Raw genomic sequence first — 10,686 nt, 5'->3', positions numbered from 1 at the left:
CCCCAGCCCCCGCCACTCACGGAGGTGGGAGAAGGCTCGGCCGGTGCCTCTGCCCAGAAGAGGAAGACGGACTTCAGCTCGGCGGTCAGGGCAGCGGCGGTGGGCGTGTCCGCCATGCGGCAGGGGGCGCTGTGGTTCCAGGCGACAGAGCCAGACTGACCGTCCACCACAAGCATCTGCAGAGGACAAGACGGGGCGTGGCCAGCGCAGGGCAGCGGCCAGCCTGCCAGCTCACACGCAGCCCGCGCCCCAGCACACGCCTGCCGTCCCAGCTACTCGGGAGGCTGAGATCTGAGGATGGTGGTTAGAGGCCCGGCCCAGGCGGGGAAGTCTGGGAGGCTCTCATCTCCAGTGAACAGACGAAAAGTCGGAAGTGGCCGGGCTCCGGTGGCTCGCGCCTGTCATCCCAGATACTCAGGAGGCTGAGATCTGAGACCGCAGTTCAAAGCCAGCCAGGGCAGGAAAGTTCCTGAGACTCTGATCTCCAAGGAACCACCAGAAAACTGGAAGTGGCGCTGCACTTCAAGTGGTAGAGCGCCAGCCTTGAGTGAAAGACCTCAGAGATAGTGCCCAGGCCCTGAGTTCAAGCCCCAGGACTGGCACACACACACACACACACACACACACACACACACACACACACACACCCAGGCTCGGTGCGGACCCTGCCTGGCCTCCCATGCCTGACTCATCTCTCTGTTATTGTAATTATCTGGGGAATCTGGTCTGACCGGGCAGCTGTGGCCTCGCCCGTGGCCAGCCCCAGGGGACAGAGCTTTCCCCCCCACCCCCCACGCACAGCTGGAAGGGGAAAGGAGGCCCTGCCTGTAATCCCGGGCCGAGCTCTGGCCTGGTGTTGAGGGCAGCTGAAGCCCCTGCCTGAAACCGCCATCCAAATCTCCCCAGCTCTGGGTCTTCCAGAAGCATCTGAGAACTTTGTTGGGGTTTTTTGGGGGGGGGTTGAGAGGGGTTGCCAGTCATGGGACTTGAACTCAGGGCCTGGACACTGTCTCCTGAGCTCTTTCACTCAAGGCGGGCGCTCTACCACTTGAGCCACTGCGCCACTTCCAGTTTTCTAGTGCTTCATTGGAGATCAGAGTCTCAGGGACTTTCCTGCCTGGGCTGGCCTCAAACCATGATCCTCTAGATCTCAGCCTCCTGAGTCGCTGGGATGACAGGCGTGAGCCACCAGCATCTGGCAGTGTCTGGGAACGTTACAAGTGGAGCGTGTGGGGTGTGACACCCGCACGTGCACCTCGTTCTACAGTGGTGGGGGGGGCTGCTCACAGACACGACCCGGGGGCGGGGGGGGGGGACCGCCCAGGATCATGCGTGCACTGAACTGATGTGTTTACCCAGCCCTGCCCGGTTTCAGACAAGACTTCTTGTCCAACCACACCGAAGGTTCCAGAAGGAACATAGCAAGGAGATTCACCCAGGACGCGTCTGTGGCAAGCTGTCTGTGCGCGTCCAGCCGGACCCCGAGGCCCGGGGGACAAGGCCTCCTTCCTCCCCGCCCGCGCATGCGCGCCCCGGGCCCCACCTTGCGCACCCCAGTGCTGTCGCTGAGCTGCAGGAGGAAGTCCAGCGTCTGGTCGTCGGTGAAGTAGCCGGGCGTGGGCTGGCTGCAGAAAGCACAGGACGATGGGGGACAAGAGAGGAACGGCGGGTCTCCCACCCCCCCAAAAAAAAAAGAAGCAGCAATGTTCTAGGGTGTATTTTGGGAGGGGGAGAGGGCTTGAACTCAGGGCCTGGGCGCTGTCCCTGAGCTCTTTCACTTGAGCCTGGCGCTCTACCACCTGAGCCACAGCTCCATTCTGGCTTTCTGGTGGTTCATTGGAGATCAGAGTCTCAGGCACTTTCCTGCCCGGCCTGGCCTCAAACTGTGATCCTCGGGCCTCAGCCTCCTGCGTAGTGGGGATGGCAGGTGTGAGCCCCAGGTGGACAGGCAGACTTGGGGGGCGGGGGGTGGACAGACCTGCGCAGGCCCGGGAGGCGCAGCATCCAGCGCGGCACGAGGCTCTGCCCGGCCAGCAGGACCAGGCCCTGCCTGGTGGTGAGGAGGAGGTCGCTGCCGTTCGAGTCCAGGGCCTTCACCACCTGGAGCTGCTCCACGCCGTCGCTGGATTGGACAAGAGCCTGGGGTGGGCGGGTCTTCCCGGACGCCCGAGCACATGCGCCATCCGCAGCCCGTGCCTGGCCACAGGCCCACAGAGGACCGAGCGTCCACGGACACGCACGCATCCCTGGGCCTTTTATTTCATTTTATTTTTTACTTGGGGCCTGGGCGCCGTCCCTGAGCTCTTTCACTCAAGGCTGGCGCTCTACCACTTGAACCACAGCACCACATACGGTTTTCTGCTGGTTCATTGGAGATCAGAGCCTCACAGACTTTCCTGCCTGGGCTGGCTTTGAACCGGGATCCTCAGATCCCAGCCTCCTGAGCGGCTGGGATGACAGGCGTGAGCACCGGCGCCCGCTATCCTCGCTGAGGACTTAGGAGGCAAAGATCTGAGGATGGCGGTTCAAATCCAGGCCGGGCAGGAAAGTTGCTGTGAGACTCTCATATCCCACGAACCATAGAACAGCGAACGGTGGAGCACCAGCCGTGAGCCTCGGCTGTGAGTTCAAGCCCCAGGACCAGCTCAAGAAAACACACACACACACACACACACACACACACACACACCATCATCAACAACGACACACTGCGGCCGGTCACATTTCCCCTCCTGCTCCCGCTCTGAGCCCAGGACGCCTAACACCGTCGCCACCGCCGAATACCTGTACACGGGGATGAGCTCCGACGCGTTGGCCGCGCGCCGCCGCTCCCAGGCCGGCTCCGCCGCCTGCAGGGATGCGGGCAGGGGCCCCGGGCTCTGGGCCTGCAGGAGCAGGTCGCGCAGGGCCACCGCCTGGATGTTTCCTAGGGCCACAGGAAGAATGACACGGCGAGGTCTGGGTGGGGGGTCTCCCGGGACCCACGCCAGAATGCACGCGGGGAGGTGGCAGCTCTCAGCGGGAAGAAAGGGAGGCCGGGAGACGGGAGGCCGAGGAAGGGAGGCCGAGGAAGGGAGGCCCGGGTGACGGGAGGCCGAGGAAGGGAGGCCGGGAGACAGGAGGCCGAGGAAGGGAGGCCGGGAGACAGGAGGCCGAGGAAGGGAGGTCAGGAGACAGGAGGCTGAGGAAGGGAGGCTGGGAGACAGGAGGCTGAGGAAGGGAGGCCGGGAGACGGGAGGCCGAGGAAGGGAGGCCGGGAGACAGGAGGCTGAGGAAGGGAGGTCAGGAGTCAGGAGGCTGAGGAAGGGAGGCTGGGAGACGGGAGGCTGAGGAAGGGAGGCTGGGAGCCGGGAGACTGAGGAAGGGAGGCCGGGAGACGGGAGGCCGAGGAAGGGAGGCCGGGAGACAGGAGGCTGAGGAAGGGAGGCTGGGTTGTCAGGAGGCTGAGGAAGGGAGGCCAGTGTCTCCCCCCCATCGCCCCGTCCTGTCCCCCCTGCCCGGCCGGGCCGCTTACCGAAGCCGAACAGCACGTAGACGGCCCCGCTGGCGGTGGTGTAGAGCTGGGGGCCGATGAGGTTGCCCACCCCCACACCGTCGTAGCGCACGGCGCGCCCCACGGGGGTCCCCGCGCGGCCGGAGACCAGCAGAAAGCACAGGTCGGGCTGAGGGGAGGAGGGAGGTCAAGTGGGCCGGCGGCAGCACAGAGCCGCGCGTGCTGGCGGCCGGCGCTGGCAGGTGGGAGGCCTGGAGGCCCCGGAACGGAGGCCGGGCGGCGTGCAGAGGCCCGGGCAGTCACCCGGGGCCAGGGCCTGGCAGACGGCGGGCCGGCCCGCGTGTGGAGGGGCAGCGCCCCTGGAAGTGGCCGACCCCCCCACACACACACACACACGAGGGCCGAACCTGCGCGTCCCCCACGGCCAGCAGCAGCAGGTCCCGGGCGCCGTCCCCGTCCAGGTCCGGCAGGAGCGCCGCGGGCGCTGCCAGGGTGCCATTGGCCAGGTGCTCAGGACGGAGCGTCCACACGGCCTCACCTGCGGGGAGGGGGGGAGAGGGGGAGGGGGAGGGGAGGACGGGGCTGAGGACCCCCCTCCCCTCGGCCCCTGCACCGGTTCCCCTGCAGAAGAGCTGAGCCTCAGCCCTGGCCTTCCCGGATTCAGTCACGTCTCAGATGAGGCCCAGCATGGAGGCCGGCCTCTAACCACCATACTCCTCCCCTGGGCCTCCCAGTCCCTGAGCTGCGGCGCTCGGCCATGTGAAGCCACCAGCCCCCCTCCCCTGGCCTGAGGTTTCCCGGCCATGCCGGCCCGGGCAGGCTCTTTGTCTTCCATCCAGGATTTGCAGCCAAGGGGCCCCGGGCTGTTCCTGCCCGGAGAACTCGGCCTGGCGCCATCTTTGTGCCAAACAGGCTGGAGCAGCCTCTGATCTTACCTGACGCGGCCCTGTAGGCCCCGAGCGCCCGGCGCGATCCCGTCACCAGGCAGAGCGCCTCGGCCCCGCGCCCCGGCTCCAGGTCCACGCAAGCCACGTGCTGGGCCTCCTCCGGGAGGGGCGTGGACCACAGCGTGCTGCCGTTCATGCCGGACAGGCACAGCAGATGAGCACTGGGGCCGGAGCCCGGGCCACCTGGGAACAAGGGGCATGGTGGGTGGGAAACGGGGAGGAGGGAGAGAGAGGGGCAAGTCCTGAGTTCAAATCCCAGAATCACTAAAAAAAAAAAAAACAACAAGGAGGAGACAGGGAAGGAGGGGGGAGGGAGAGGAGGGGAGAGGAGGGGAGGGGAGGGGGGCAGGGCAAGGGCTGTGTGCTCAGGCTGGCCTCAGGCCCCTGTCAGAGCTGGGTGTGCGTGCGCGCATGCGTGGGGGGGGAGTCCTGGGGCTTGAACTCGGGGCCTGGGCGCCGCTCTCACCTCCCGCGCTGCGGTTCCCGGGCCTCACCAGGGCCAGCAGCACGTCCCGCAGGCCGTCCCCATTCACGTCGGCCAGGTCCAGAGGAGCCAGGTCCCCTCCTGAGCGCACACAAGGGAAGAAGGGCCTGAGCGGAGCCCCGGGCAGCCGCTGGGGCGGGGGGCGGGGAGAGACTTCAGCACCCCAGGACCCAGAGGACAGGCGGGGCGCACCCCACCCTGCTCCCCAGAATCCACTCCACATTCCCTGAGGAGCGGGAGACCCTGGGTGGAGGGCCAAAGGTTGAAGTGACGCTGTGGCTCAAGTGGTAGAGCGCCAGCTTTGAGTGAAAGAGCTCAGGGATGGTGCCCAGGTCTCGGGTTCAAGCCCCAGGACCGGCACAGAAATCAATCAATCAATCAATCAATCAAATCAAACTGGCTGGGTGTTGGTCCCACACGCTGTAACCCTCGCTCTCGGGAGGCTGATTGTGAGGACCATCATTTGAGGCCAGTGTGAGCAAAAGAAAACATAATAAGCCGATGTTTGGAAGACTCCCTGTCAACCCACAGCTGCAGCCACACCTGTGACTTCAATTTGCCTCAGGAGGGGGGAGGAGGGGGAGGATCGGGGAACCGGGGATCAGAGCGCCGTCCCCCAGCGGAGGAAGGGGCAGACATGACGCCCTTCTTCCCGAGATGGTCTGGGGCGGGGGAACGGCCTGGTGAGTTTCTCGGTGAGCTGAGGAGGAACCCCACAACCCTGCATCCCGGAAGACTGAGTCACGGCACCCAGCCACCCCCCTCTGGGCGAGAAAGTGAGACGGAATTATTTTGGAGCTGACATGAGGTCTGGCCTGGGGTCCACCAAGGGCCCTGGGCACGGGTGCAGCCCGGGGATTCGAAGCTGCCTGTCCTCTGAAGACAGTCCCACCACACTCAGCCTGTCCCACCAGCATCTGCCTAATACCTGGGACCCAGCATGCATCTCGGGGCCCACCTGAGCCCACGGCCAGGCATCCATCTTGGGGCTCACCTGTGCACCACACTCCAGAGCTCACCTGTGCCTACGGGCAGGTGTGTGTCTTGGAGCTCACCTGCACTCATGGGCAGGTATGTCTTGGGGCACCTGAGCCCTGTGGGCAGGCGTGTGTCTCGGGGCTCACCTGTGCCCATGGCCAGGTGTGCATCTCGAGGCTCACCTGCACCCATGGCCAGGTGTGCATCTCAGGGCTCACCTGTGCCCCAGGCCCCGGAGCTCACCTGTGCCCACAGGCAGGTGTGGGTCTTGGAGCTCACCTGCGCCCATGGCCAGACATGCATCTTGGGGCTCACCTGCACCCATGGGCAGGTGAGTCTCGGGGCTTACTTGCACCCATGGCCAGGCGTGCAACTCGGGGCTCATCTGTTCCAGTGCCCCTGAGGTCACCTGCACCCACGGGCGGGTCTGAGTCTTGGGGCTCACCTGAGCCCGCGGGCAGGCATGTGTCTCGGTGCTCACCTGTGCGCATGGCCAGGCGTGCATCTTGGTACTCACCTGCGCCCATGGCCAGGCATGAGACTCAGGGCTCACCTGCGCCCGCAGGCAGGCATGCATCTCGGTGCTCACCTGCGCCCATGGCCAGGCATGAGACTCGGGGCTCACCTGCGCCCGCAGGCAGGCATGCGTCTCGGTGCTCACCTGCGCCCATGGCCAGGCATGAGACTCGGGGCTCACCTGCACCCATGGCCAGGCATGCGTCTCGGTGCTCACCTGCACCCATGGCCAGGCATGCGTCTCAGTGCTCACCTGCACCCATGGCCAGGCATGTGACTTGGGGCTCACCTGCACCCATGGCCAGGCATGAGACTCGGGGCTCACCTGCGCCCGCAGGCAGGCATGTGTCTCGGTGCTCACCTGTGCCCATGGCCAGTCATGCGACTCGGGGCTCACCTGAGCCCGCGGGCAGGCATGCGTCTTGGTGCTCACCTGGGCCCATGGCCAGGCATGAGACTCGGGGCTCACCTGCGCCCGCAGGCAGGCATGCGTCTCGGTGCTCACCTGTGCCCATGGCCAGGCGCACATCTCGGGGCTCACCTGTGCCCCCCCGCCCCGGAGCTCACCTGCACCGGCGGCCAGGCGTCGGATCCAGGTGCTGTGCAGGTCTCGCGGCGGGCAGGGGATGAGGAAAGCGCACAGCAGCACCAGCACCATGGACAGGAGCAGGGTGAGCAGGAAGACGGCCGTGCGCACGCAGGCAGCCAGCGAGCCAGCCACCTTGGGCTCCAGGCCCCCGGGGGGCTCGGCCGGGAAGCCCTGGGCGCCAGCCTCGGGGGCACGGGGTGGAGCGGGCCCCACGCCCTCCACATCCGAGTCGGGGGCCTCTCCCCGGGGGCCCTGGCCGTTCTTCACGCCGCCATTCTTCTGCGGCGTGGCCAGCACCAGGTCATCCTCGCTCTCGTCGCTGTCCGCCTGCGTGAGCGGGTCATACTCCCCCAGATCCGGGCTCTTCTTGCCTGCAAGGCCGGCAGGGGTCACTGGTGCACTCCACATGCAGACGTCCACAACCAGCCCCAAGGCCGGGGGCCAGGGAGGGGTGCCCCAGGATGTAGCCCAGCAACACACACACACACACACACACAAAATACATCTTCATCCTTTAAAAAAAAATCAGAGTTAGGTGCTAATGGCTCACGCCTGTCACCTCAGCTCTTCAGGAGACTGAGATCTGAGGATCGTGGTTCAAAGCCAGCCACGGCAGGAAAGTCCGTGAGACTCTGATCTCCAATAAACCACCAGAAAACTGGAAGTGGCGCTGTGGCTCAAGTGGTAGAGCCCAGCCTTGAGTGAAAGAGCTCAGGGACAGCGCCCAGGCTCTGAGTTCAAGACCCAGGACTTACAAAAACAAAAAAGACAAAATTAAATGTCTTTGAAAAGGGGAGGGGAAAAGGGAGAGTGAGTGTGAGAAAGAGAGAGAGAGAGAGAGAGAAAGAGAGAGGGAGAAAGAGAGAGGGAGAGAGAAACAGTATATAATCATAATCCCTAATCTCAACTCAAGTAGTAAAACAAACCACAACAATAACTCTGAGCTCTAAGAGCCCCAGGCATGTTTGACCTTCAAACTTTAAAATGGCCTCAAGAAAAATATATACCTAAGAGATAAGCCGGGCCACAGGCTTCAAGGAGGCCCTATTGTTACCCTGAGTTACTGATTAACTTCACAGTGTGGTCAGGGCCCAGTTCTTTCCAACCCCAGCTCAGGAAAGGGTCCTGGCTCCTGAGGACCACTCCTAGCACCCCAAGCTCGGGCTAGCTGAGTCTCATCACCAGGCTGCTGCTGGATTGAACTTATCCTGAAGCTGTCACTCTTGTAAATGACATGGTTCATGGAGATCACAATGGCCAACTTGTCAGAAATTCATCCAGCCATCCCTTTGTCTCTTTTTCAGCTCTAAACAAACATGCAATGGGGTGGTAGAGAATATTCTAGCATCGCACTATCATGACAGAGGACACTGGGAGGCCTGCTCCTAGCCGGCTCTCTCCTCCCTTCTCAGCGGAGCAGAGACCGGGCTGGATGAGCTCACCACACTCGGTGACCCGGGTACCCCACAGCCCGCCACGGGGGCATCCCTACCTGCTGTACGAACGCAGCTTCTCCCAGACAGGAAAGATAACAAGTGGATTTGCAAGAGAAAGACCTGGCTGGGCAGGTGGCTCAGTGGTAGAGTGCTCGCCTAGCATGCACGAAGCCCTGGGTTCGATTCCTCAGTACCACATACACAGAAAAAGCCAGAAGTGGCACTGTGGCTCAAGTGGTAGAACACCAGGCTGGAGCAAAAGAAGCTCAGGGACAGCGCCCAGGTCCTGAGTTCAAGCCCCAGGACTGGGGAACAAAAGAGAGGGAGTGGGGAGGGAGAGAAGGGGGAAAGGGAGAGAGGGGGGAGGGAGAAAAAAAGAGAAAGGCCTAGAGAACAGAGATAGAGAAGACAATCCCGGGCCAGGAGGCCACGCGCCAATCCCTCCACAGCAGCCCACTGTGTGCCCACAAGAGAACGCACGGTGAACACATTCACCTTCCGTCACAGCCCAAAGGCAGAGTCTCCTGCCAGGCGCCAGCGGCTCACGCCTGTAGTCCCAGCTACTCCAGAGGCTGAGATCATGGTTGAAAAGCTCTTAATTTCTGATGAACCACTGAAAGCCAAAGGTGGAGCTGTGGCTTACGTGGTAGAGAGCCAGCCTTGAGAGAAAAAAGTCAAGGACAATGCACAGGTCTGGAGTTCAAGCCCCGGGACTGGCACATGCGAGCACACGCGCGTGCGCCTGCACACACACGCACACACATGCAAACCCTGTGGTTTTATTCTCAGAGAAAGAGAGAGAAGGAAGGAAGGAAGGAAGGAAGGAAGGAAGGAAGGAAGGAAGGAAGGAAAGATAAACATAAAGGACATTTCAAGGCCCCTGTGAGGAGCTACTGCCTGACTCTGAGGCCTGCTGTGGAGGCCCGCCGTGGAGGGCTCACCATGGAGGCCCAATGCTGCTCCTCCTCTCAAAGGAAAGCAACCTCCAGCTCTTAACCTCATTTCCAAACAAACCTCTGAAGACAGATAGCATCAATGTTCTTTGAAAGTTCTAATGAGCCCATGAGGAAAAAGAAACCTGGAGCCATGAGGCCTGGTAACAGGAACTCAAATTCAAATTCATGTCGGCCCAGGGCCAGGCAGCACCAGCCTGCGGTGTCCAGTCCCCAGGCTCCGGCCAGGTTCAGCCAGACCCACCAGCCCTCCCCACAGCTCCCCATTTTACAGCCATCTGCAAAACAAATGCTTATGAGGGGATGTTTGGAAAAAGGGGATTTTGATAGAACCCCGAATCTTTCCACAGCCTTAGCATTTAGAATCTACCTGGGCAGAAGAAATACGCTCTTCATGGAATGCAGCAGAGAGCCTGCCAGGGAAGTTTCAGGTGAAGGTGAGACAGAGACACACAACAGAGACAGAGACAGACAGATACACAGAGACAGAGACAGACAGATACACAGAGACAGAGACAGACAGAGACACACACAAAGACAGACAGGAAGAAGAGAGGAGAGACAGACAAAGATAAAAGGACAGAGAGAACCTGGCGCTGCCGCCTCCTGGACACAGCGGGCACACTTGCCCAAAGCCCAGGTGTCCAGCATGTCACCCATCACCGGCACAGGTGCCCAGCATGTCACCCAGCCCTGAGTGCAGGTGTCCATCATGTCACCCAGCCCTGAGCGCAGGTGTGGATCATGTCACCCATCACCGGCACAGGTGTGGATCCTGTCACCCATCACCGGCACAGGTGTGGATCCTGTCACCCAGCCCTGAGCACAGGTGTCCATCATGTCACCCAGCCCTGAGCACAGGTGTCCATCATGTCACCCAGCCCTGAGCACAGGTGTGGATCATGTCACCCAGCCCTGAGCACAGGTGTCCATCATGTCACCCAGCCCTGAGCACAGGTGTGGATCATGTCACCCAGCCCTGAGCACAGATGTCCATCATGTCACCCATCACGGGCACAGGTGTGGATCATGTCACCCATCACGGGCACAGGTGTGGATCATGTCACCCAGCTCTGAGCACAGCTGTGGATCCTGTCACCCATCATGGGCACAGGTGTCGATCCTGTCACCCTGACTGATCAGACACGGTGTCCATCGTGTCACCCTGACTGATCGATCGGGCACGGGCGCCGGTCCCTCCCCTCCGGCCCCAGCACCTCGGCCCTCGGGCCGGCCGGGTCCATCGGGTTCCCGGGCAGCTCGGAGCAGGCTCGGCCCGGCGCTGCTCCG

At 62.5% G+C, this 10,686-nt stretch overlaps 1 protein-coding gene across 1 annotated transcript in view; it reads right to left on the bottom strand.

Moving 5' to 3' along the window:
* Positions 1 to 10,686, bottom strand: part of Kiaa1467 (KIAA1467 ortholog) — a 14,945-nt gene that overhangs the window by 4,000 nt on the left and 259 nt on the right. The window contains exons 2-10 of the mRNA XM_013025041.1: positions 6,986 to 7,378; positions 4,907 to 5,005; positions 4,429 to 4,623; positions 3,901 to 4,031; positions 3,515 to 3,662; positions 2,785 to 2,926; positions 1,979 to 2,122; positions 1,544 to 1,625; positions 17 to 176 (exon numbers count right to left, since the gene is read on the bottom strand). Coding sequence (XP_012880495.1) covers positions 17 to 176; positions 1,544 to 1,625; positions 1,979 to 2,122; positions 2,785 to 2,926; positions 3,515 to 3,662; positions 3,901 to 4,031; positions 4,429 to 4,623; positions 4,907 to 5,005; positions 6,986 to 7,378 — 1,494 coding nt within the window. The remainder of the gene's footprint in view (positions 1 to 16; positions 177 to 1,543; positions 1,626 to 1,978; positions 2,123 to 2,784; positions 2,927 to 3,514; positions 3,663 to 3,900; positions 4,032 to 4,428; positions 4,624 to 4,906; positions 5,006 to 6,985; positions 7,379 to 10,686) is intronic.

The sequence above is a fragment of the Dipodomys ordii genome, unplaced genomic scaffold (genome assembly GCF_000151885.1).
Source record: "Dipodomys ordii isolate 6190 unplaced genomic scaffold, Dord_2.0 Scaffold81, whole genome shotgun sequence".
Lineage (NCBI taxonomy): Eukaryota > Metazoa > Chordata > Mammalia > Rodentia > Heteromyidae > Dipodomys > Dipodomys ordii.
The sequence above is the reverse complement of the archived record's forward strand: the minus strand, read 5'-3'. Positions and strand labels throughout refer to the sequence as shown.